This window comes from Lepeophtheirus salmonis, chromosome 13 (genome assembly GCF_016086655.4).
Source record: "Lepeophtheirus salmonis chromosome 13, UVic_Lsal_1.4, whole genome shotgun sequence".
NCBI classification, from domain to species: Eukaryota; Metazoa; Arthropoda; class Copepoda; order Siphonostomatoida; family Caligidae; genus Lepeophtheirus; species Lepeophtheirus salmonis.
This window is the reverse complement of record NC_052143.2, coordinates 33,858,841-33,885,949: the sequence shown is the minus strand read 5'-3', so window position 1 is coordinate 33,885,949 and position 27,109 is coordinate 33,858,841. Positions and strand designations below refer to the sequence as shown.

At 31.2% G+C, this 27,109-nt stretch overlaps 3 protein-coding genes across 6 annotated transcripts; 1 reads left to right on the top strand and 2 right to left on the bottom strand.

The window, feature by feature from the left end:
• Positions 1 to 8,577: 8,577 nt before the first annotated feature.
• LOC121128230 (THAP domain-containing protein 1) lies at positions 8,578 to 11,370 on the bottom strand. Of its 2 annotated transcripts, XR_005868106.2 has the most exons (4): positions 10,972 to 11,370; positions 10,776 to 10,892; positions 10,219 to 10,714; positions 8,578 to 9,550 (listed from the first exon to the last, which is right to left on the bottom strand). XR_005868106.2 is itself a non-coding variant. In XM_040723803.2 (3 exons), exons 1-3 carry the CDS (start codon positions 11,165 to 11,167, stop codon positions 10,365 to 10,367), a joined length of 663 nt encoding a protein of 220 aa, XP_040579737.1. In that variant the 5' UTR covers positions 11,168 to 11,370; the 3' UTR covers positions 10,082 to 10,364. The 2 variants fall into 2 exon arrangements, 1 of the variants encoding a protein (XP_040579737.1); XM_040723803.2 differs by lacking the exon at positions 8,578 to 9,550 and having other exon boundaries at positions 10,082 to 10,714.
• Positions 11,371 to 13,694: 2,324 nt separating this feature from the next.
• LOC121127649 (two pore channel protein 1) lies at positions 13,695 to 20,278 on the bottom strand. The gene is made up of 13 exons (XM_040723072.2): positions 19,911 to 20,278; positions 19,446 to 19,830; positions 19,168 to 19,347; positions 18,922 to 19,101; positions 18,142 to 18,422; positions 18,001 to 18,078; positions 17,781 to 17,924; positions 17,600 to 17,713; positions 17,365 to 17,533; positions 17,092 to 17,262; positions 16,907 to 17,025; positions 16,555 to 16,835; positions 13,695 to 14,404 (listed from the first exon to the last, which is right to left on the bottom strand). The coding sequence occupies exons 1-13, from the start codon at positions 19,960 to 19,962 to the stop codon at positions 14,108 to 14,110; spliced, it is 2,451 nt and encodes an 816-aa protein (XP_040579006.1). The 5' UTR covers positions 19,963 to 20,278; the 3' UTR covers positions 13,695 to 14,107.
• A 3,823-nt stretch (positions 20,279 to 24,101) lies between these two features.
• Positions 24,102 to 26,607, top strand: LOC121127480 (sphingomyelin phosphodiesterase 2). 3 transcript variants are annotated; one of them, XM_071892818.1, is made up of 4 exons: positions 24,341 to 24,741; positions 25,284 to 25,553; positions 25,623 to 25,926; positions 25,987 to 26,607. In XM_071892818.1, exons 2-4 carry the CDS (start codon positions 25,413 to 25,415, stop codon positions 26,466 to 26,468), a joined length of 927 nt encoding a protein of 308 aa, XP_071748919.1. In that variant the 5' UTR covers positions 24,341 to 24,741; positions 25,284 to 25,412; the 3' UTR covers positions 26,469 to 26,607. The 3 variants fall into 3 exon arrangements, with proteins under 3 accessions (XP_040578793.1, XP_071748919.1, XP_071748920.1); XM_071892819.1 differs by having other exon boundaries at positions 24,348 to 24,757; XM_040722859.2 differs by having other exon boundaries at positions 24,102 to 25,553.
• The last annotated feature ends 502 nt before the right edge of the window (positions 26,608 to 27,109 follow it).

The following is a 27,109-nucleotide window of genomic DNA, read 5'->3' as shown; positions in this document are numbered from 1 at the left end:
TTAATACACTTATGTAATCAAAATTAAATTATTCATGCATAGTCCATGTATTTCAGGTACCTTTTTTGGACTCAATGTAGCTCATCTTGGAATAACCCAAAATACCACGGTATTTTGGGTTATTCCAAGACCTTTTGAGACAACAAAAATACATAATTGATTGTAGTGTTGGATCGGCCCAAAAAAAACAAAAACTAAAAAGAATGAAGTCCCATTAGTCCGGTCCTAATCAAATCTGTAACTTTTAAAAATCGTCTTGTATGGTAACTACAACAGCTGGAATGACGTAGTTACTAACTACGTCATTCCAGCTCTTGGAGTTTTATCATAGCCACTTTAAAAGGGACGAAAGTAGGAGTTATGTGGCTAGAGCTAATTTCTATCTAATATTCATTATTTTCATACTTATTATATTCTCTAATCCCAGCTAGGAGTAAAGAAAATAAATAGATATCTAAGACCGTAGGACTGAAGAAACTAAAAAGAAAAAAGAAAAAAACAATCAGACTAAAGGGGGAAGGGGAGACTGATTAGGAAATCAGTCCTATGACCGATCCCACTCTAATTGATGGTGACTGAAAATTGTTGAAATTCTAATGAGCATACATTTTTTTTTAAAAGTATCAGTTGATAATCTGCTTGATACTAGTGCTCTTATTCATTATTTATCCCTATTTTGAAAATTTGTTCAAAGTTGCCAAAAACTACTTTTCTTTTTGATTTACACTCAGGAGGATTTAGACAATTTTCACATCCCTAATCATTGCTTCATAACAAGTTATGCATACACATATTTTTTTACTATAATTGCACATACAGTTATACTCTGAATAACGAACTAATCCATGTTCCTGAAGTACTTGACATTAAACGGAATTTTAAGCCAAGCTAAGTGGTTCTTCCGTAAGTATTCTCGTAAGTGAGAGCAAAGCTATAAACCGAGTGGTGATACGGAAGACACTATGATCTATATTTGCACTAAGTAGTAGTCGTAGCCAAGATACTTAGAGACAATGTAGGTCAGAGACGCTATTTTCATGAAAATTTTATTGATACACACGCCCAATTCTGTGATGTCACATATATTAAGTATCTAAATCTTATAAACGTAAATAATTATCTTTATTTTAACTTTTAAGAACAAGGAATACCAGTTTTCACCTTCATCACAACCTCAATTTAAAACTGTCAGGCTAAATCTATCCCTTAAGGAGTTATTAGTTAGTTTGCTTAAAAAAGAACAATGTTTGTTTCGGAAGGTTCTTGGTCTTCTTAGGAAGACTCTCAGGGTCCTCAAAAAATGGGTAAATATCACAATTTAGCAAACTATTACAGGTATATGATATTTCTCTTAACCTATTCCTATTGATATTATTAATAATTATAATTTATATCATTAATTAAGATGACTAGATTATGTTTTATTCAGCTAGGGAGCGCTTTTATTTATCGCCTTAACGCCAAATCTGCGTGACGAAGTTAAAAAGATGATGACAGACCGACCTTGTCTCAAAGTATCTTGGTCGTTGTGACACCTTTTTTTTTTGTCCGCTAGAACAGTTAGACTGAAATTTGGATTTACATAACACAAGCTATAACTCATGACAGGAAATGACAGAAAATTATAGGATGAAGTCATTTGTGGTATCCTACGACCAAGAAATTTACTCAAGCTAACAGTCACATTTTGTCTGTCTTGCCCAGTAGTCGGTACGGTACATCAAATTGAAAATTATTGCAAGCCCAATTACATGATCATATAAACTTGTAACTTTATTAACTTTCATCAAATAGAGCCCTCGGGTTGCGCAGGGTACTTGAGGGGCATCACAAACATCTATTTGAACTATTTTTTGATATTAGAGGGGTTACTTGGATGTATATGATGCCTTGCCGGTGGTTTTTAACTTTCCCAAACTACCCCCGGGATCCCGGACAAACCAAGGGCTTTGAACTAGTTTGTGGTGTTAGAGGGATTCCTTGGATGTATTGAATGAATCGGCGGTAGTTTTTAACAATTCCATACTACCCCCGGGACATTGGCCAATCCGAGCGCGGAGAGTATTCAACCATATTTTAAGAAACCCTAAGCTATATATCCCCCCTCCCTTACCAATCCTCGCGATCCATATATTAGAAGATTGGATTGAATTTCAAAAAACGCTATGAAATTGTATTGCAATAATATTACTCACACCTGAAGTTACTCCCTTGGGGGATGGAACAAACAAATATCTTTGGATATTTGTCATCAATAATATTAAGCGAATTTATAATTTGTTATTATTCATCATGAAGTTTGATCAAAATGCGGGCAATTTTCTCCCTGGCAATTTTCCTCCATAGGCAATTTTCCCCAGTATAGTTTTCCGCGCACGCACGCTTTTTATCCTTTCTTTATAAAAAAAAATGTCAATACTTTTTTAATCACCTTATCACAAAATGTATTTTGGTCTATTTACTTGATCCCGTAAACAGTACTTGTTTAGGAGCTTCCCTCGTCCCTGCAAGAGCAAGTCCTTGCGGAAAGACTTCTAAAATTGACCAGGATCAAGCAATTGGATATGATTTTAAACTAGGAGAGTAAAATATAAATTTTGATTACGGCATTACCACACAAACATAAAAATTGACAAAGCATTTTGTTGTGAGCTGTCAATTTGCCTGTTTTAATCTCTCTATCCTTTGATCTGAACGTTGATTTAATTAATTAACTTTTGTTAAGCTGAATAATTCACAACATTTATTGGATTTTTATTCCGTGGTTGGAAAAAATTGGCTAACTACCAATTTATTTTATGTTAATTTTTGGATGAAAGGTTGCGATATACGATCAAAGTCATAAGGTTTCCTAAATGTTGTAACTAGAGGGGCTAGTTGGTCATATAAAATATCTGAAGGCGAGATGTATCACCTACCAACTGGGCCCATGGCCTCGCTAATGATTCACATCGCCATCCCGAACTTTACTTTTTTTATTCACCAAAGTTGCGTGTAGATTACAACTTGTATCTGCTATCCTCACCTTTAGCCACCATCTATTTTATTCGTTTACAAAAGTAAGTTAGCCTCAGCTCAGCAATCATATTTCAAATATAGGGCCTCGTTTTCGTCTCTTTTGTTGTTGCATTCGTAATTTCTGGAACTATTCAAGGTTTTAGTAATGGGATCAATATGACATGCCTTCCATTGGAAAGTTTAGTGTATGTACACTTAATCTTCTTCCCCCCCTCTTCTTATGTTCTTATTATTATTATGATTATTTAATATGATGTATGTAAAGTATCGTTTAATCTCTGGTATTGATAGCTGTGACTCTTATGTATTTGTTGGAGTACTCAATAATATGTATTAAGGATAATATATTTACGTGTTCCCTATATTACCTTGTATTATTCCTCCACGCATTCTCTTTGTTTCTCTGGGTCGTCCTGGATTCCCCCTAATTAAATAGATTTTGTCTATAAAAATTGGTGTTTTTATGAAAGAAATACTAATTGTTTCAGTAAAGAAACTTTAGAAGTTCACTTTTCGTGCGCGGACGCTTTAACGAAAACTTTAACACGGATAGTCACTTTGCCGAACGGACATTTTTTCCGAATGAAATAAAGTATTCATTTAATGACGTTTTATGCTGCAATACTATGTAATAATTATTCCCAATTATCCAATTATAAAAGATAAAAATGAATCATTATTATTTTCCACGAATTCCAATGCCTTCTTTATTTCCTTTTCTCCCTCCTCCATTGTCAAGTCGGACTCGGACTCGCCCTGAAATTTCAGCGAGTCCTCACCACTTATGACACCGTTAGCTGACTACTAGTTAATTTCAAGCCTTTTCTCTGATTGAGAGAATGAAATATGACTTTGTAATGTAACATCACTGATGGTACTTTCCAAGTTCTACATAATATTGAAGAAATTCTCCTTTTAATAAGGAACCAAATAGGTAGAAGAGGCATAAAATACAATTCACTACAGACTGTTGCCACGACTACGAGTGAGTGACAATCCTAGTAACTCTATATAAAGATGGACTTGGCATACAATTAGCTGAAAAGCGGTTATCGATGAAAGAATAAATAATTAATTAATCAGGACAAATACAGGGTACAATGTATGCATAATCAAGTAGATGTGTAGTACAAATGGTGGTTCGATACTAATTAATTAACTTTTAGGCGTGTGAAGGCAGGGGCGTTCCCCAAAATTATATTGGAAGGGGGGAGAGCTTGGTTTTTTGGGTATTTTTTTTTAATCCAAAAATTAAAATTTTTGTTAAAAAAAATTGAAAAATAAAATTCTTTGGGAAAAAGTTTCAAACATTAAATATTTTAATTTTCTACAAAAATTTATATCTGTTCACAAAAAATAAAATTTTTATAAATAATTTCAAAAAACTACATATATTTATAAAAATTTAACTTTTTGGACCAAAATTTCAAAATATTAAATTTTTTGGAAAAAAATTTTCAAAAATCTATAGCTACTCTAAAAAAAATTGAATTTTTGTTTTTAAAATTTCATAAATCCATAGTTATTCTAAAAAAGTTAAATTATTTTTTAATTTAAAAAATCTACTGATATTCATAAAAAATTAAATTTCTTGGACCATAATTTCAAAAATTTAATTCCGAATATAAAATTATTTGAAAAAAAATTTCAAAAATTTAATTTTTTGGAGAAAAAGTTTAAAAATCCATAGCTATTCACGGAAATAAATAAAAATTTTTATGAAAGAGTTTGAAAGATTAAATTTGGTTTCATATATTTAATTTTTTGAAAAAAAAATTACAACATTATATTTTCAAATAAAAAGAAAAAGTACTTAATTGTGAAGGGGGGATACTCATTTCTAGAATGAATAAATCCCTAACTGTTATAATTCATGTTTTTGGTTGATTACAGGACTTTGCATATAAATATATTTTGTATATATTTACCTGTACAATTCCAATTTCTAAGGAATACTGTAATCCCCAAGGCAATGACACACATAGTAAAACGGATCTCTAATATAATTAATATTGAATATACTTTTTCTAGATATAATATAAGAAAAACGATAACAATATTTTCATAATTTTTTCGTATATATTTCGTATTTTTGTACCTGTCCTTTAGTAGAAAAAGTATATAAAAAATAATACCGATTTTTATAAAGAGCTTACACAAAAATGATTGATGCATTACTGATTTATTTTAATAGAAAATAACAAATTGTGCTCATGTTCACAATTTTGAAGAAAAAAAAAATAATAATTATAATGAGGTGTGAGTAAATTAAAAGTATACGGTGAGTATTCTAAAAGTAAGATGACTTTCTATTTTTAGGAAAAAATAATTATTTATTCATCAATGCTTATGTTGTCCCGTCAAAGTAATCCCCCTCAAATACAATACACTTGTACCCAGGGCTGCAGAGTTGGTGGCATTTTTGGCGGAGTCGGAAAATTTGTATCGACTCCGGCTACAAAAACTATTACAATTTATGTAAACGAAACTTATTTATAATGTAAGGCTTATATTAAGTATTCGTATATTTCTTTCTAAATGGTTGCAAATTATAGGTATTAAGTAAGTAGTACTATTACTTTATGAAACTTATTAAGTCAACTAATTTATAAGTTTACTTCACAAATTTACAACGTGCTTTATAGTCCATAAAATCTCAATTAACAAACACTTCCGAAGTCTAAATTATTATGTTGGGTAGAGCATAGCCACTAGCCGTGTTAGTTCATTAATTAGACTTGTGGAATGGTCAATGTCATGAGAGAAAAGTTTAACATTGCAGTGAGATGTTGTGTGGATTGTCGTTCCTCGGTTGCGAGTATATAAATTATTTTCCGAAACTTATGAATGTATTAGAAATAAATAGATTATAATGATCCTTTTCATTTCTTGTTCATCTAGTTAAATATCTTATATTCCAAATACTTTCTTTATTCAATGTACAATTATTTACTAAATATAACTAATAACTACCTATAGCCATAAATTAAATCTATATTTAAAATATACATGTAGACTAAAATGACTCAATATTTTCTTATATGGGCTTTAAATCATAGTATTCAAAATAATATTGTGTGTTGGAGTCGAAGTCGGTTTACATTCAAAATATTGGAGGCGGAGTCAGACATTTTATTTACATGTATATTTAAAATATAGATTTAATTTATGGCTATAGGTAATTATTAGTTACATTTAGTGAATAATTGTACATTGAATAAAGAAAATATTTGGAATATTGGAAATATTTATCTCCTCAATCGTTGCAAATCTCCGTCCTTTAATAGGTCTCTTCAGTTCTAGGAACAAGAAAAAGCCACATTGGGTCAAATCCGGTGACTATGGGGGCTGTAGCATAGTTGTGGTGTTGTTTTTGGCCAAAAAATCTTTCATATGCAAAGATGAGTGAGCAGTGGCATTATCGTGGTGCAAAAGTCATTAATTGTTTTTCCACAATTTCGGATGTTTTCTACGTATTGATTCTAGCAAATCTGACATAACTTCAGAATAATACTCTTTATTGACCATACGAGGTAATACAAGAACTCCTGATTCATTACACCACGGTAATCAAAAAAACTGTGAGCAAAACTTTAACATTTGATCGAACTTGGCGTGCTTTTTTTGATCTTGGCTCTTCCATTGGTACGATTGGTCTTCATTTCGATATCCTAACCATATAGGTACCCATAATTCGTCGCCAGTTATGACCCTTTGAGCAAATCAGCAAATTGACGTATGTCAACAGTTCATGAGTGATGCTCATGCGACGATTCTTTTAGTCAAAATTAAACAATTTCGGAACAAACTGCGCTGACACTCGTCTCATGGCCAAAATATTCGAGAAAAAAAGATATTGTACGAGCCAACCTATTGGTCAATTTCCTCTGCAACTTCTCTGATAGTAATTCGAAAGTTTTCAGAAACAATTTTCTTCACTACTTCATTTTTTCAACTGTTGTTGACGTACTTGAGCAAGGCTCGTTATTGGCATCTTCCCCGGCATCTTGGAAGAATTTGTACCACTTGCAAACTTTTTTTACTCAGAACAGTTTCAGCGTATGCTTCAGACATCATATTAATTGTTTTGGAGCATTTAATTTAATTTTTACACAAATTTTGAAGCAAATTCTTTCATCCATGTTTTTCAGTAGCAAAAAATAGCCGAATACGCAGAATAATTATAACCGTTATGCCTCTTACAAACAAACTAAACATATTATATGTCTGAAGGAGTAAACATATTTTCTTGGCCGGTGGACTAATATAAAAAAATAAAAAAATTGAGTATACCAAATGCACTTACCTGCGAAATTTGAAAAGTCACTTTAATTTTTGGATACACCTTGTATATAGTATCTGAAAGGTGGCACCATTATAATCATAAATTAACTATAGTAATATATATGTATATATTAAAGCAAAGTTTGTCTGTTTGATTGTCTGAAGAAGACTCATTTTTAACAGCAACCGTCTGGGACTATAGCTAAGCGCGTTATATTAAAAAAGAAAAGAGGAGTACATATAAAAATTAATAAAATGTATGTTACTTTAGATTAGGTTTAGGAACGAGTGTTTGTAGCTAAAGCTCAGAGCGTCATATCAAAAAATAAAAGAAAAAGGTAGTAAATATAATTTTTCTTTGTAAAACCTTAGTATTTTTTTAGCGTGGTAGTTATTATGTTGTTGGCAATCAATACAATGTTATTTATTTTCTCAAGTAGTTATCATTAAAGGACACTAGGGAAGGAGCAGTTAAGGAAAAAATAAACAATTCAATGAAAAGACAAAAAAGGCCATGTTCCTAACACCGGCCTATAATCTCGTGCTATTGTTGTGACGTAGTAGCCTTTCTTCTTCTCCTTTCACTAGGGGGAGATGGCCTGTTCAAACGTGCTGCGTGTCTAGAGGAACATGTAGCAGCTTTGAGAACTACTAAATCCTACCTTCCTTGCCTTGAGTGTCCACCCTTTGCCAAGAGTCCTATAGTTATCATTATTTTTTTTATTCTTGAGAAGAAAACACCTATGTAAGTATTCAGGGGCGTCCAGTATATATACATTTTTACTTGGGCAGGGCCATAGTATTGGAATTTTTTGAAGAAAAAAAATCAATAAATTAAATTTTTTGGAAAAAAAATTCTAAAAACCAGAACTGTTCAAAAAACACAAATTTTTAAATTTTTAACAGTTATTCTCAAAAAATAAATTTTTTTGCAAAAAATATTCAAACATAAATATTTTATTTTCTAGTAAAAAAAAATCCTTAATTTGGAGGTGGACTACAGCCACTCCAGCCCACCCCCTGAGGACGCCTCTGGTATTATCTAAAGTAACTTAGTATGAGCGTGCTTATTAAAAACGGAATGTAACAGAGGATTAATAGGAGAGTTGTGTTCTATTTATTTATATAGCAAAATTTGTTTGTTCGTTGACACCTCAAAACTCCTTTTTCTACCGGTAATGAACAAATAAGCAAACAAAGTAATAATATACAAAAACAATATTTTTTTTTTACAATTAGTGATGGGACGATTAATAGGAGTAAGAGAATCGGGTGTTGTTTCTGGAATTATTTATTTATTACTGGTGTTTAACAACTTATTACATATTTTATGTAATGGAAAAAAAAATAGCCCCCTCCAAAAAAAAAAAAAATTAAGAAATGTTTGCTTTTTACTAGAAAAATTAAAATTTGAAATTTAATTTAATTATTCAAATTTTTTTCCCAAATAAATTTAATTTTCCGTGAATACCTTTGTATATGTAAATTTTTCTACAAAAAATTTAAAATTTGATTTTTTTTTCAAAAAAATCTTATTTTTGAAATTTAATTTTTGATTTTTTTTCCAAAAAACTGTTAATTTTTTTGGCGAATAGCTGTGAATTTCAGAAAATTTTTGTGAATAGTTGTGAATCATTGAAAAAAATTTAAATATCAAATTATAAATTTGAATTTTTATCGATAAAAATACGTATAGATTTAACAATATGTAATTTATTTTTAAAATGGTGAAGAAATCATATGACAGTGATAGATTCGGAGTATATAAGATATAAATACCGGTTGGTATGATTAATTTCTTTGGCTAAATACCAGATGATTTCGGGCCTTATTTCTGTTGTTTTTTTAAAGGAAGGTTGCGCAATACAATAAAGATAACAACGTGCAGTGCTTAGGATCGTAAAATTGTAAAAAAAAAAGACTGAAAAGGGATAAGAGACTGATAAGGCGATCCGTCCCAGGAGTTATCCAACACTTACTGACAGAAATGTCTATAAAAACTTTTACTCTTTGTTTGCTAATACGCTTGAATTTTCAAAATAGGGAGAAATAATTAATAAGAACGCTAATATCTTGTAGGTTGTTAACATATACTTTTTTAAATGTATGCTCACGACGATTTGGATAATTTTCACATCGAATCAGCTATCGCTGCCAGTCCAATGATGAAAATCAAGGGTAGAATGGGCATGTTAAAAAAAAAAAGAACTCGAAAATCAACGTGGTAACCCTTGAACTTTGAAGAATACTAAGGAGTAGAGAAAAAATAATGGTCATTTACATAATTAAGTATAACATTCTTTTATATCAATAAAATCAGGCTAATCGTTCAAAAAAATCGTTCATAAACGATAAATGAATTTTAAAAAACTTAACTACAAAAATACACTTTTAAATCGTCTATTTAGAATTAATTATCTCAGATCCTTATTTTTTTTTATTAATATTATCTTTTACAATCAAATTTTTCATTAATTTTTCCATAAAGTACATCAATTTCTCTCGATGGATATATTTCCGCACAAACATATTTTCATCAATTCTGACAGGTTACTAGGATTGTATTATATTTTTCTGAAATTGGTTAAAACGAAATGAAAAGTCATTTAGAAAGGGAATGATGAACGATTAAACTAATTCAAAATGAAAGATTTAGTGAGTTAAACCATTCGGAAAAATGAACGATTAAACAAAGACGACAACGACAAAAAGCTTCATTGTCTTTTGAGAATGAAAGCTCTAAAAAAACAATTACGAGCAGATCAGAACGAGTCTTCAATTATTACTATGTAAAAAAACTTTATTCACGTATGCAAGTATGATATTTCCTTTAATTCCGTTATAGAAATATAAAGAACAATTAAGGCCTACATTTTACTAAATAACAATAAATAAAGTATCCAAGAGGTAGCTTACAGTACTTCCATAACCTTACAATAAGGACTTTTTTGTTTCAGATTGTGTTCTTCCGACATCCTGGAAGCCTCAACGGATAAATTGAAATCTTTAAAATGTTAAGTTCACCAGATAACGCTCCACACGAGGGGAAAAAAATCAAAGTATCATTTAATTATCCTATTTTCAATATTATATTGCTTTAGATTACGGATAGTTTCAATAGACAAAACATTCTTCTTAATCCAATATTGTATTTTATTATTTATTTTTTTTATCTTTGAATCTCTCCTTATAACTCTTCCTGTAAACTGTTTGTTCTGAGTCGACATTCTCTCCAAAGTGTCTTTAAGCATATCGCAGCGATTTTTCAGAATGTTTATATCATTCGGATAAGAATAATTATGTTCAGTTTCTGTTATTGGTTTGGAAGGAGGCGGCTTATAAGGAGGCATAATCAAGGGGATGGAGGATCGTTGGCCTTTGTTGCTTTTTTCATTATTTTGAAGACCGAATTCTTTTAAAATAAAAGAGATGTTAAGTAGTGAAATAGTTTGGAGAGTAAATAATGATCTTACTTTGAATGTTATTCCTAACCAAGACACGGCGTTTATTTTCTACTCGTTGGAGATGTGGTGGGAAGCTGGGAAAGATGCTTGGAATTGCACCAGGCGTTAAAACTCGTCTTTGAAGACCTAAAGTAAACACATAAAATGTTATATTATATTTGAACTCTACAGGATATTGACACTGAACAAATGTTCTATCTCTAACCTTCAATATAATCCTCATCTTTAAAATGAATTGAACAAATTCTGGATGAGTCCGTTGGTTTCCAACCCTTCCTGCAAATAGCAATCCTCCATTTTTTACGCTCATTCACCTCCTTTGGAAATCGATGAAACGAAATATGTTCATTTGATTTTTTTTTACTAGTGTGACAACCATAAACAGCACAGCAATGAGGCATATTATTCAATAATAATTAATTTAATAGCCGTTTGTATCCAATTTAATTAAAAATTATTATGTTATTTCTGATAAATTTTTTATCATTAAATAGTACATACAAAATACTATATGTAGTTGTTAAATAATTAACTATCTACAATCACATTTTGATACTGCCAGCAGCTGCTTTAGTTTGGATGGTCTAATGCGTGAGACTACAGCGCTCTCTATCAGTCTCAATAGAAGTTTTCTGCTATCACTGAAATATTCCTTGAGAGCGCTAGTATCGCGTAATTTCACGCCAACTGTAGTGTTCAACCTTTGTATTATATACTTTAAACTTATTAGTTATTATATTCTTTAAAAATCAAAAATAGAATTGTTTTTTTTTTCTAGATTATTATGAAATAAGTACCCCAACAACAGCTGACATCAACTAACGTAGATAACAACCTCCTACATAAAAACTTTATTGCTCTAGCCAAAGTAAACTTAAATAACACTTTAGTTGTCTTGCTCTAGCTATATACGAGGTGTGTAAATAAAATATGAAACCGGAATTTACGAACAGGTAGTAATAGCAGTCAATGCATTAGTAATAGGAATTCCGTTTTTTAGAGAACCGACTCTTTCGGCGGCTCCCAAACGGCTTTCCATATTTTTTGTTATGTGTTAGGCAAAAATCCCGTATGACTTTTTTTTTTTAGAAAAGTAATATCTTAAAATAAAAAAAGTTATCCTCTTTTCAATTCAAATTTTTTCATCCTGACGAAAATTATTTATAATAAAAAGCAAAAATTCATCATTTGGGGTGAGCCTGCTCCATTTGTTCACTTAAAATTTAATTTCTTTAATTAATAATTATTCATGCTTCATATGTTTATTTTTAATTAATTTAATTTCAGCTCAGTCCTTAATTTTATTGCAAGTAGCTAAAGTGATTTAAATTTATGAATGTGTAGTGTCAAATCTCAAAATCAAATTGGAGTGAAACTTTTTATAAAAATATGAGAAGAAATAAAAAAATAAATTTCGTCGAAAAATGATTCAGTAGTGCTGAAGGGTTTAAAACTTCCATGCAAATACCAGAACGAGTATTTTTAATATTCACTAAGTATATCTAGGATATTTAATATTTCTAAATAGACGGTGCTTTGAGTATGTATAAATTCATTTCCAAGATTAATTATGAGTGAAAGTGTACAATATATAAAGAAAGGAGGTCTAAAATCCCCCTTCCCCCCTTCTATAGTATGATTCAAATAATCTTATCATATTTAGCCTCTACCAGTCTTTTAAAAGAAGTCATATTTATCATTTGAAGTACATCGCTTTTTTGGTGCCTATGTCTGATCCAGAACAGAATTTATGTATTTATTAACGGCTATTTCCCCCAAAAAAAAAAAGATTGAAAGTAAGATGTCGCCATAACCCCCTTCCCCATGGCGGCGACACAAATTCATCACCCCCCTTGAGTCCTTAGAATATGCTCCTCTTGCATAAGTAAACTAGGGCAAAAATTGAATTTGATATAAACTGATACATTTTATTTTCAATGTTCCCACTGAGAATTTTGTATTAATTTTCCTATAGAGTATTTGCACTGACGTCATTAGTTGCCTCATATTGTAAGAAGACGCCATTTGGGGGGGTATTTAAACTGGTTCAAAATAATATCTTAAAAACGGATAGATTTGTACATTTTTGTATCGTCTGGTCACGAGAAAAATAGGACCATTAGAAACAACTACCTTATTCTTTCCATTGTAGTTGTTAATTTGTATTTTTGTGATACACCCTAGTGCGTGCACGGAAATTAACCCGAGGAAAATTACCATTTAGAAAATTTCCCGTCATTTTGCAACAAAATCCGATTATCTCGGCAAAAAATTATTTTTGTGCAATTCCAGAGCTATTAAGCAGGTTAATAACCATTATCGCCACTTCACAAATCATTTATGCCCCTTCTGAATACTTCAAAATAAACACCAACCCCATGGGTTCGAAAGTACATTAACTAGACAGCTAATAAAGAAAAACAATTAATTATGTAGTACAGTATTTTTGAATGTGACAGTCACGGTAAAACCGGGACGTCTAGTCAACCTACTATAAACCAAATAAAAATTAACATATGTACAACTTAGGGGTCAGAAATTAATTTAGCAGTATTTGGAGGGGCCCTACATACTTTATGAAGCGGTGGTGGTTGTTTTTAAGCTGCCTAATGGATCTGCCGTAGTTGTGATTAACCCAAGGACCTAGGATTCATTTTAAAGTATTTGGAGGGAGCCTAAATACTTTGTGAAGCGGTAGTGGGATTTTTTAACTTGCATGGTGGCCTTGCCATTCTCAAAACAAGTTTGTGGGCCGAGGCATTCTAATTTTGGTAGTAAATGAGTGGAAATTGGCAATTTTCCTAGAAGCCAAGATTACGATGTACAGTTTTAGACCTCATTGACAATGCAAGCATACGTAGATTGATTTTGGATTTAATGACAAGAAATAATTCCAATCTCGTATTTAAGAAATAATATTTACTAAGGTATGATACATTAGTCCTAATAGAATATCTTAAGGATACAAAATTAAGTTATTTTATATTTAAAAACACAATAGTAAAATAGATAAAATATTATGACAATACTGTAATTAGAAATTATAAAACAAAATATTTATTATACCTGACTTTCACAAACATCTTTAAGTATTTATGTAATTAAAATGTATTTCCTTGAGTCTAAGTAGTACTTTTATTACTGAAAATATGTAAATATATAAAATGCTTAGAGTGCTTTGATTTAAAATGTTTGCATGTATATCAATAGTAAAAGATGTTCACTAATTTAAAAAAAAAGTATGTTACAACATCGTAGTGATGTTTAATGGTTTGTTTTTCAGGCTGTATCTGACAAAGTGTACTCAAGAGACGTTGTAAATATGTATTATAAAATGATTATTAGGAAGTATCATCACTTATTATTCGTCTATTAATGGTTGAGACTTCTCCTTCCTCATCATCAACAATGTGAACAGAGGCTCCTCCACTATTTTGATTTTGGTGGAAAAAGATGGCGTCTCCATTATCTTCAGATGACTCACATCTTCCTCTGTTGGATGAATTCAGAGCTCTTGCAATTATATTTGATTCCTCACTCTGAGCTTCTGCAATCCATCCATCCATTTCATTTGCGTACATAAGTTGCTGAAGTTGGGTTTTTGTTCGACTCTTATAACCATTAAATCTAAAAACAGCCTGTGGAAAAATAACAATCTAATTAATGATACAAATATTATACGATATTAATTTAAGAACAAATCATACATATGCTATGTAAAAACCAACTTTAAAACAAATGTGAACAAAAGATGCAAATGTAATATATCGTGATGTATGCTAATACATAGGGGTGGTCATTTCGGAGAGCGCGAGAAGAAGGTACGTTTAGTACTAATTCGTAATGTACCACGAACAAAACTTGTAAAGAGGTACTCAAGTTTTATTAAGTAAATACAAAAAAAAAAAAAAAAAAGACAGATCAGGGGCATAAAAAGCAGAGACTTACTCGGAACTCGTCAATAAATTTGGAATTCTTTTTTTTTTTCCTTTTCGAGCCCATTATAACACTTAAATCTTCCCAGACATACTTCCTTTCTTTGCAAAGTGTACTCATAATCTCAGTTCGTTATTAAAATATTTGTTTGATTTTTTTTTAATTACTAGATGGAGTACTAAACATTGCTTGGAATTACTTAAGCGTCTAAAAACTTTATTTTTCTATATATTATTATTAATATGCATTCATATTAATAAGCATCAGTGCCATTAAAAACATATTTGTTACAAGTTATAAGCAGAATATAGTAAAATATTGGTTTATTGACTATATAAACTGCTGAATTACGCTTATGAACACGATTCAAATAAGTTAAACTAATTTTTAGATTAATCTGTGGAACATAAATTACAGAAACAATTTTGTGTGGTCATCAGAACCTTACATTAAATGTGTTATAGTCTTTCTGATATACTAGTATCATTGTTATAATAAGATCCTTGACACATCACTAGTACTAATGAAATATAACTTTTGTTAAGATCAACTGCCTGTATTATTATTACTTTTTTAGGGGGAGAAAATTAATTACTGACCTAATTAATGAGGGGAATGTTATACACTTAAATTAGCATTAGTGCAGGGAAAATATTATAGTTCCTTTGAAATATATATATATTTCTTTAAAAATACACCAAAGGTAAGCTAGAAAGAATTCTTTTTAAGGAAAGATAATTTTTTTAAGGAATGAACAAAATAAAAAAACGATGGCACCAACATTTCTTCTTTTTCTAAAACTGAAAACGTTTTGTAAATCATTTGAGTACCACACGAATTACTCTACACGTATAGACTGAGTAATACATGGTGAATACTAGTGTTAAGACTCGGTCTTTTTTCTCTCCATTAAGTCCTAATTGGTTTAATTAATTGTTTACTTCTTTCCCATTAATGAAATCGCGAAAACACATCTATAATCATTTATAAAATAGGTTATTTTAACCTAACTCTAAATTTAAAAGTATTAAAAAGACAAAAGAAAATCATAGAAGAATGATGAGTAATTATATTTTACTACAGCTCTTAGTATCTATAGATATAAGTATACATAAATAGAGACTAGTGGTACTTTAATATTTCAATATTTTTAGAGCAGTGGTTTTCAAATATGGTACGTGAACTCCCTCTAGGTGGTGCCCAGATGAGTAACTAGGTTTAAAAAAGTCAAATCTTTGGCCTATATTTTAAAAAAAGACCATCTAAAAAACTGTAAAATTTTCAATCATAGTGGCACTTAATTGGATGTCTGGATATTTTCTCAGATGACACATAATGTAAAAAGTTTGAAACCCCCTGTTTCCGATAATATAATTTTTTTAAATATTGTTAATATTTATATATATTGTGGAACAAAAAATCGCTCAAAGTGTTTTTTTTTCTTCATATAATATGTAAACATAGGACTTTACATTGTCTTTACAGAACTCCATAAAAATTATACCAAATCAGCAAAAAAATATTTGAAATCGAATAAAAAATACAACTATTTCCAACAGGAGCTCATAGGTATAGTGAAGATCTGGAAGATATTAAAAAAATGATAGAGGGCTCCATCACTGGCGTCGCTAGTACCTTTTTCCTTTCCCCCCCACCGCCCCCCATAATTTTATCGTATATAAAATATAAATCTATTTGTAATACTGTAATGATAATTTTTGGGTCAAGTGCCCAAATGATGAAAGCTAGCAACGCCTCTGGAGTCCTCAGTGGTAAAAAGGTTGAAAATCACTACCATTGACTGCCCACTCCCATTGTACGTACATATAAACTAAATAAATCATAAACTTACATTAGGAAGAACAGGGGTTTGATTGCTTGATTGCCCCTTTCGAATATAATCATTCACTTCATCGCTAGATATGACAACCTCCGTCATCAGCTTTTTAATTTCATCTTCTTTGGTTAAACACTCTTTATACTGAATTCTAAAGAGAAAAGCTTCTAAAATAAAGGCTACTATTATGGTCATAACAATCATTGTGAATAGATAAAAAACCATGAAAAATAAACGACTCGATTCGTTTTTAACATGCGCAAAGCCTTCCATAATCACAAACCAATTATTCACGACTAAAAAAGAAACGACAAAATAATTAAGTGCACTATGGATAAAGAGTAATAATAATTCTTAAATGACTTACCAGTTAATTCAAATAAAGTAACTCCAGATGATGCAAGATCGTTAAAGTTATTTAGATAAAAGTACAAATTTGAGGAAGACCCTTCTTCAAACTTGTAAAATTGTTCGACAGATGTGTTCCTATAATATATATAATTTTTTTAAAACCATTAGAATATGTATATAAGGGTCCTGAGTTTATCTTACTTGCAACAATTTTTGAGTGGTAAACCATGGAAGCACTCCATCCCAATGATGGCGAAAAAATAATAAATTAAAATTATAACAATTACTGCCGATACCATTCTGGGATACAGAATAACCGTAGTTCCAAAAACATCTCGAAACCTCTGTTTTATTCGAAATAAGGACAAGAGCCTGAAAGATTCAACACAATATAAATTAATTGAAAATATTTGGAGATGAGGAAATAATGGAAACGCCATGAAATAATTCCTCAACAAAAAGTGGTAAATATACCTGAGGGGTCGTAGTATAACAATAAAAAAAATTGGAGTTCCTAAATATTCAAAAATAAGACTCAAAATTCCAAGAACAGTGGTTATAAAGTCAAAAGTATTCCAGCTATCCGAAAAATATTTGTTTAATCCCAATCCTAGCAGTTTAAACGTTGCTTCAGCAGTATACACTGAAAACGCGAGGGAAAATCCCCGTAATTTAATCATGAGTTCATAAGTAAAGAATAAAGACTTACACCCTATGAAGAAATATGATATCCATGTGACATATATATATTGATCTTCAACTGCAGAGGCCATGACTCCAGCTTGGACTAACAAAATGATTCCATTGATTAGAACCACAAATGCTGAATGCATGAAGTAAAAAAAAAGAAGGTAATTAACTCCCAATTAGTAGCAGCCAAAAACACTCACAAATACTGTGATCAAACCAAGCGCTTGTAACAATTTTATTGATTAATTCGAATATCTTTTTTGTACAACCAGATATTGAGTCATTGTACCATGGCTCATCAGATTTGGCAGGCCTCCATTTGTATACACAGGCATCATACACGTCTAATATAAAAAAATTACAAATTATTTAACGTTATTAACCTATCATTTAATAACAAATGAAAATACACCAACTCACTATAAAATTCATCCAAAGTAATAAACTTCAATTGGCTTTTATTCAAAAATTTAAAAATTAAAAATGCTTCAGTATCCGCTAAAAATAAAAAAGCACATATTAAATCCTGGCCTCTAAAGAAAAAATCCTTTTCTTTTTTACATGCTGACGGCTTATAAAAAGTGATTAATCCTCGAAAATGGTTAAATGAAATTACGTTTTTCCGCTCTCTAGTGACAAGGAGTTTGAAGGCATGTTGTGCCGCTTTTCGCTTATGAAGATATAGTTTTCTAAATTTGTCTTTCTCAATTTTGGTGAAGGTGTCATATACAACAGCAAGCATCAAATTCATCAAAATATACAGATTTATTGAAAGATAAGATATGAAAAATGTAGAAGACCAAAAACTCTTATGATAGCTTTTCATCATCACATCAGGATAACTATAAAAAATGATTTCATTAGTTTCGATATAAATTCATAAAATGTTAATAAATAAAATAGTTTAAAATAAAAAGTTTCTTAGAATTTCAGGACTATTGGAAGGTGAGTATTTTATGAATAGATGTGTGAAAATTGACTAAATCTTTGTGAGTGTAAATTAAAAAGGATAGTACATGTTGGGAACATTGCTAGACGGCATATTTGTTGACAGATCACTATGAAATTTAACAGTGCATTTGTTGAATATTTTAAAAACTTATGGTGATAATTTTTTACAATAATTATGAAAACTTTGCAGTGGTCACATTTGCACTTAATCATTTTCTACATATTAACAACAAATTGTATCTATAATCTTTACCACACAAATAGGCAGTAAATAAATTTGAACATTTAAAACATACAATGTATCATATTAAGTCATTGACTTTAAAAAAAAAAAAAACACATGTACGGACAACAAGTGCAAAATTGGTACGTAAACGATTGACGACTTACTTGGCCGTCGTGAGAAGGACAAAAAGAGAGACAAAGCTTTGAACGAAGGTTTGAAAATTGTCTGGGTCCCAATCACTGAATAAATAGAATCCAAAGACACTATATATAATCATAACAAATACGATCAGGCCCATCATATCAAATATAGGTGGAAGACTTTGAAGAATTTGACGGATAAACCTAGAATATGATAAAATAATAGGAAATTATTTGATGAAGATTATGATTGTGATAATATGTACTTACCTTCGAACACCCCAACAATAATGATTATCGATTATAAATATGGGTCTCAAGGCTCGAGTAACTCGGAAATGTGTTTGATTGCGTACCATAACAGTCAATGTTTCAATGACCATTACAAATAGAGTCCCAATTTTAAAAGCAGTTCTCTTATGACGGAAAAAGTCTTTCCATCCAATCCACCTATTAAAACAAGAAGTACATAAAGATGACATTTAAAAATATTTTGTCAAATGGAAATAAATTTATAAATGTAGCCTAAAAGAATAGTCAGTACATACCTAGTTTTAAGTAGAACTTGGACGGCTACGAGTACTAAGGAACACAATTCAATCCCGGCATGAATAATCGGAGGGAACTTGACACTAGGTAAGCAGGGATCCTCAAAAAAAGCGAGTCCCAATAAAACAATACTGGCACATAAGTCTATAACGTTGAACACAACATTATGTACAAGTAAGTAGGCAGGAAGGGCCTCGCTAGAACATGGATGATGATTGAATTTCTCATTATTCAAACCTTCTTCAAGGAAAATAGAAGCCTCTCTATAATTAGAGTCCCAATGGCTATTTGCCACTTCGTAGTCTGGCATTTCACGATATGCAAACGTCCTGGAGGACACACCAGACGTGTTTCCCACAATATTAGGAACATCTTTCGAAGTTTCTATAATATCAACATGGTCATCATAATTAATTAATAAAACAATACATGTTTACAAAGTAATAATATTATATTTATAGTACCATTGAGCTGAAGGGAATGATGAGACTTGTTATCCTCAATAGGTTCATCCATGATTTAGTCCGAATAAAATCACAGACGAATACCAATGGACAATGCTGTAGAACGGATTCTCGGGTAGTAAGCAGGTGACATATTGCTTATTTAAGCTATTTTGAGTATCTCTTATTGAAATGAATCAATAGAGAATGTACCTATGACAATATTAATATTATATCATGTAACTACGCCACTTATAACTTAAAGTTCGTATCAATAATAGTTTTATAAATTTTCAAGGATATATAGTACACCGATTGTGAGAGAGAATCATCGATAAATAATAAATTTAGAAATTCCGTGCTGTGACGTCATTTATCTAAAAAGTAGCGCAGTTAGAGTAGGCAGAGGAAGTTTACAACTTTTTTTTTCTTTTTTTTGTTACCTGCCCGAATGTTATTTGAAAATATTGTATGTTTAGTTATAAAAAAAGACTTTATCTACTGTCTGAAGTTTTAGTCTATTGTACCTACTTGATAAACTACGAGTAAGTTGCTATATTATTTCACTAGCAGTACTACCTGCATTGCCTAGAGTAATTAAGCATTTGCTAAAAGAAATATTTTGCTTTAATAATATTAAAGATGACTCACCAAGAAATCCTTCGTGTTACTCTCCATTTTTCGTGTGAGTACACTCACATAAAACTAATGACTGATGAGTAGATTAGTCTTTAGAGCGCTCACTAGCCCCCCAAAAAAAAGCTCTCCCTAGCTGTATAAACGCTCGATGCTACATACAAATCGTTTGAAAGAGTTTTTGTTAATTCATTTTTACATACCTGTGCTTATATATAATTCAAATATTAATAGTAACATCCTGAAAATTCATGTGATTTTATCAGTTATCCTCTGCGCACAAGTCGATCTCCGACAAGAAGATCTTCACAGTGGAAGCTTTTCTGAAGAGGAAAATATGATTGCTTCTAGGCTGAATCAAGGGCTCAGGTGGAGGGAACCTTCAGGATCAAACATCCAGCTAAGGATATGGTCCTCGACGTTGTGGTGTCCGACGGCAGCAAGATTCCTCCATACTTCTTCAAGGCTAACGAGAAAGTCAACACGGACGTCTACTACAAGGTCCTTAGGTACAATGTCTTGCCATGGTTGAAGAACACGTTCCCAAGGTACAACTATGTGTTTACTTAAGATGATGCCCAGGACACACGTCCAAGAAGGTGCAGCATTTCTGCAGGGAGAACATGGGTACCTTCTGGCCTTTATCCTCACACAACGTGAACCCCCTGGAATTTGCTCTTTGTTGTGTCTAGGAGGGCAAGACAAACAAGGCTTCTCAACCGAATGTCGATGCCCTGTAGGCCTTGATCACGGAAGAGTGGAACAACTTGCCCTCGGACTTCATCAAGGCCAGCTGTGCTTCTGTTCGTCCCAGTATTTAAGGTATCATTCAGAATGGAGGAGGAAATATTGAATAAAAAGTGTAGAAAATTGTTGAATCACTAACTTTTGATTTAAAAGTCTGCTATAATAAATGTCACAAAATAAAAATATTTAACGGGTTTTAAAAATTTCTATTTAAGAGTCCACACCCTGAACATAGGACAGCATTAACAAAAAAAAATCAAAATCAGTACTCCTTGTATTAAAATAATCAACACTTTAATGCAATTACTTATATAAATTGGTTGATTATATATATATATATAGATAGATAGATCAAAATATGTTTATTGTATGGATTAGGGAACACAATATAAAATGCACCCTGTGTACACGTTCCATGCTACATGCTTAACAACTTCGAGATCTACATTGACAATATTTTTATGTCTTTGATTCAAGGGTTCATCTATAACATACATATAAACTTTGTTTTAAATGTATACATTAGAGTTCAATACTTATGTAACTACTTATGTTACTCCTCTATTGGGATTGGTAACAAGATAGCTTAAATTTCCCTTCAGAATGGAGACCTATTTAACAATATTAATTACATGTTATCAAAAATATTCAGGATACCTTTTCAACGTATAATCTACTTATATATTACTCTTCATATGAATCATAATAGTAGACATTAACTAAATCTACTGTATTAATGTCATTATTTGATTAAAAGCGTACCTATACAATAATTGTCAAAGTGAATTCCCTCTGTGGATTTGCCTATGACTTCCCTAGTTGTAAAGGAATTACGAACATAACCTAATAAATTCTACTATTGGGGGAAGGCCCATCTACTTATTTAGTTATTTGTTGTCATAATAGTTATGCTACACTCGTTATTTGCTTAAGCAAATCGAGCATCCCTTACAAATTTTGAAAGATGAGGCATGAAAAAAGCCGATATAATATTTAAATTATAATATTATCTTAACAAACTTCCATTAATTATGAGTAGGACATATAACTTATAAGTAGTAACTGAATCTTAGTCATTTCAAAAAGCAGATTCTACACATATTATGTGTATGTATGATTGAATAAATAGCCATACTTGCTTGCTGCCTACATCTGTTTTTATCATGTATACATAATTATTTTATATATATACGAAAATGTACGTAATTACATCAATATTCTGTTAATACATAACCAGAAGTTGTCTCTTCTCTTAAAAAGAAATTTGAGGATACAATATATCGTTATTCCAGCCAAATGATTGGAATTTGCTATGCTATATTGGTGTTCTTGGGGAGCGTTTTATAATTGCATTTTAGAGCATATGAAGCTTTGAAGCATTTTAAGAGTGTGAGTATATAATGGAACAATTTGCTGGTACATGACGTAATCTACTTAGATTTTACAATTGTATCCACGCACACTTAAAAATGTGGGTATTTTCACTCCTCATATAATTAAGTATTTTTGATTGGGTGGGTCCAGTAATTAAATTTCTGAGCTAGTAGCTCCGTGAAGACCGTCACTCTTCTCTATCCCACTAAAAAAACCTGGAAGAGCATGCCCATAGTCAAAGTTGCATAAGAGTTGGGTAGCTTGAAATGAAAAAAAATGTCGTTAAGACTGAAATGGAAAAACAGTTTTTGCTTTGCTCTTTCTTCTTTTTTGCTCATTATTTAATAGGCGGTCCTGGTATAGACTTCTCCCTCTAAAGGAAGCATTCTTCCCTATCTTTGGTGTAAATTGTTTTAAAAATGTATCATAAAATAAATATATATGAATTTAAATATAATTCTGATATTTTTTCTCCAATTATGTTATTTTAAATTTAGAGGGCTCTTTTCTTTATAGCAGTTATTCATTTTCTCCCCAACCCCCGAAATCATATAATAGGCAACTGATATTAACAAGTGTTTCTCGTGCTCGTTTTTTCCTTACAAGAATTTCAGCTCTAAATATATCCTACAGGTATTTAAAAAAAATAAACTTGGTAATCCTGATAAATTTAAGAATGCACTGTAGGAGAGCAGCTTAGCTGTCATAGTGTTTTATTAGATAAATTGCATGCAGTGGTGAGAGAAAGGAAAATAAAAAAATGGTAAGGCTGGAATGACTTCCATGTCAATTCTCAATTCAAACCCCGAATCGAACAAGGACTTGCACATATGAATATATAACAAATCTTCAGTGCTCCGCTTCGTCTTTCACCCACTCGTGATTACTTTATCCTTATACAAAAATACATAATTGGTGGCATTTTGGGCAAAAAAACAAAAATCAATATGGTAATCCTGACAATTTGAATAATATTTTGAAAGAGAGCTGCTTAGCTTGACAGGACATTTCATTATATCAGCTACAAGCAGTTGTAACGAAGGGTCGAAGGAAATAAATAAGCAAACAGGCAAGAATTACAGCGAAGTCGATCATCGTTTCTAATCTGAGTCCAACAAGGACTTACCATTATAACTCTGCAAAAATCCTCAAGGTTACTCTTAATCTTTTATGAGCACACACGAAAGTTCAATCAGGCTTCGTAGATATCAAATGATAGCTTGTAAGTTGTATGTAGTAGAAAATTAAGTTTACTCCTCAGGAAAAATTAAATTCAGTCTTCAAGTTGCTAACTTCTTAAAAACGGGAGAGCTAAAAAATGCAACCGATAGAAGATATAAATTTTGAAGATCGCTCTTTTTTTGGAATTGCAACCTAAAAATATATTTTTTTTTATTTAGCAAAGCTGTAATCATTATTTTTTTTTACACTTGAATAGAGAACAATAATTAGTATAAAATAACCGCCCCTAGTGCGTGAAAGACGAAGAGTAACTCTGAGGATTTCTTTTGGAGTTATAAGTCTAAGTTCTTGTTGGACACGGAGTAGAATTGAGATCGACGTCCCTGTAATTCCTCCCTATATTATTGATAGATCCGGAGTGGGATTTGTGTTTATTTTCTTCATATCCTAGCTGCTCGCAGCTAACTTAATGAAACGTCATAACAGCTAAGCTGCTCTCCTCATAAGCTGTATGGTGTAATCTTCATTAAAAAAATAATCGAAGATGATACAAAATGTAACCAACAAAGACATTTGTTTTCTGTCAAGCCCAAGAATAACTTTCAACTTAAGAGAAGACAATCGAAATATTGAATTAGTCAAACCTCAAAAGGAAAATTTAAAATTATTTGTGAAGATTTAACATCATATATAAATAGTCTATCATTCAAAAAAGTATTTTAGTACGTACAATCTAGGGTCTACTCTAGTCTAAACTGCAGCCCTCAAAAAGTTTATATGGGCCCTCTCTCCTAAAAATAAAAGAACTGTTGCGTTTTCGATCGTAGTAAATAACGTGAAATTGTATTATTAAGTGATAATATGTTGTCCAATATATAAACAGTGTTGTGACATGTGAGTCAATTGTAAAAAGGTTGGACATCCCTTATGTAAATAATGTTAGGGAAGACCAAGAGTAGTTTGTAAGACAAGGTGGTGTTTACAATTAAACGCTACATTGAGGATATTTCAGGATCTACACCATATAATATTAATAGAGATTACATCTAAATACCTCCAATAGATTATTCCCCGCATATGTAAGTCACAATAAAAAAAATCATTTTTATTTACTCTCAAGTAAATTTATACTCCCTGAGTAATTTTGTAATTAACTGATTTATAATTTTTATTATGTTAGTCAATCCATTATTAATAATAGGTTAAATAATATTGTAAATACCTAATTCAGTAACTATGACAAGCAACTTTATGACTTAGGACTATTGTCATACTCGAAAATGCATTCATTTAACCCAAAAATGAACCAATTCAAGCTTATTATTTGTTGTGAACATGTTATTAAATTTCAAAAAAAAAAAGATAAACGATTTAAGTCATTGAAATGATAAAAATTGAGACAATCTGAAGAGTCTTCCCTATGATTATTCAATCCATAATTTGTTGTTAAACCAGCTATAATTTGAAATTCCGTTTACGTCATGGAGGAGGGGCGTATCTTAAAAACAAGGGTGTAAAAGTTAAAAATCGAAATGCAATCAAAAATACAGTATTGCTTCTAACAACATCTACAGTAGTTCAAACATGAGGTTAATACTTCAGATTTTGACTTCTGTCATTATTCCAATTGCTCATGGATTCGAAATTATACAACCAATAGGGCATAGCTTGAATTTAAAAATATTCACTCTGAATAATTGGGCAATTCCGGCGAATCCAGATAAGGTATGATTTTCTAAATTATTATGGATTACAATAAACTTAAACTCAATCAATTATAATAATTTTATATAGGAAGAAAGGTTGAAGGAGCTTCGAACAGTTTTAAGAAATGAATCATTTGATATATTCATTCTTCAAGGACTCTGGATGGAGTATGATCATGCAGCAATTCAAGCGTCATTGTCAACTGATTTGAATATAACTGATTTTCGAGAATTGGCTAATTTGAATATATGTGATGGAATGTTAACTAGAGCAGGATGTAGTGGACTATCTATTGTCTACAAAAACAATGGTACTACAAAACAAAGTTCCTCTTTTAATCTTTACACCTACCGAGGATCCATTTTTACGACTGATGGAACCTTGGGCAAAGGTATAGTTTTTGTTGTTGTCTAATATCATTTTTTTCTGTAATCAAAATATATCTACGTAGGGATCGGAAGACTCCGTTTAAAAATTCAAAGTTTCATTGTGGAAATTTTTGCAACGCACGTACATGACTCCGATGTTTATTATCAAGATTTACAAACAAGAGAATTAATGAGCTATGTCTCAAAGTCTCCTGCCGATCTGATCATTCTTGGAGCGGCTCTACAATCCACTCCCAGTGAAAGACCCTATCGAAACATCATGACATTTGATGACACTACTAAAATAATCAATACTGGACAGAATTATTTCCCGTCCAACTGGAATGATCCCAATGCTCATGGTACGTTCAATATGCCTCAGAATAAATATACGCCGAAAGGAAATGAACCTATGATAACGGATTTCGTGTTTGCTACGAGTGCATTAAACTATCCAATTTCTGTTGATAAATTTTACAATCCTAATTTTGAAACAAGCTATCCTTTTAATGTGTCACTTTCGAACCATGAAGCTCTCGGTCTTGCTATTGAATGTACGATATAAAACAATTTTCAATTTCCCCTGTAATTATATAATATGTATTTACAAATTTTAACCTAATATATTTTGTACTATTTTTTTTTGTACAATTGTATATTGATGTGAGCAAATTAATTACAAAAATATATTTTTATCAAATGGCTGTTATAAGTTTCTTCTCCTATACCTAAGTTCCTAAACCTAATAACCCATCATACATTCTCTTGATATAGAGATATTTATCATTTTTAAGGTATTGTTCCGAGTATTAAGTCTGTTGGGACATGTCATAGTCAACATGCTTTTGTCAAGTCGACGATATTATTTCGTATCTGATACATATATACCAACTGTTAAATGTAAACAACTGTTTATAATGTTACTTTCAACATTGAAATGATGCAAAAAAGATTTTGGTCAGTTTATACGAAGAGTAGTAAAGGCCCCGACCAGTGTGGATATACAGACACATAAAAAATAACCTTGCAGTGTTACTATGAATAGATCGAATCTCTCATCCGTAGTTAACATCTCGCATAAGATGATCTACTGATAAAAACGCTGTAGAAATCTCTCTTGAGTAATGCATAGCTAAAAAAATCCCGGTTGACGAAGTACCATGATCATTTTAATTATTTTTCCCAAAGAACTTGACGCTTATATTT

Coding starts and splice junctions, on each gene's coding strand:
- LOC121128230 (XM_040723803.2), bottom strand. CDS start 11,167: ATGCCTCATTGCTGTGCTGTTTATGGTTGTCACACTAGTAAAAAAAAA. Junction 10,893..10,971: donor AGATGAGGATTATATTGAAG/GTTAGAGATAGA, acceptor TGTTTACTTTAG/GTCTTCAAAGACGAGTTTTA. Junction 10,715..10,775: donor GGTTAGGAATAACATTCAAA/GTAAGATCATTA, acceptor TTATTTTAAAAG/AATTCGGTCTTCAAAATAAT.
- LOC121127480 (XM_040722859.2), top strand. CDS start 25,413: ATGAGGTTAATACTTCAGATTTTGACTTCTGTCATTATTCCAATTGCT. Junction 25,554..25,622: donor TTCCGGCGAATCCAGATAAG/GTATGATTTTCT, acceptor AATTTTATATAG/GAAGAAAGGTTGAAGGAGCT. Junction 25,927..25,986: donor TGATGGAACCTTGGGCAAAG/GTATAGTTTTTG, acceptor ATATCTACGTAG/GGATCGGAAGACTCCGTTTA.
- LOC121127649 (XM_040723072.2), bottom strand. CDS start 19,962: ATGGATGAACCTATTGAGGATAACAAGTCTCATCATTCCCTTCAGCTC. Junction 18,079..18,141: donor TTTTTATAAGCCGTCAGCAT/GTAAAAAAGAAA, acceptor TTTTATTTTTAG/CGGATACTGAAGCATTTTTA. Junction 17,263..17,364: donor GTTATACTACGACCCCTCAG/GTATATTTACCA, acceptor TGAATCTTTCAG/GCTCTTGTCCTTATTTCGAA.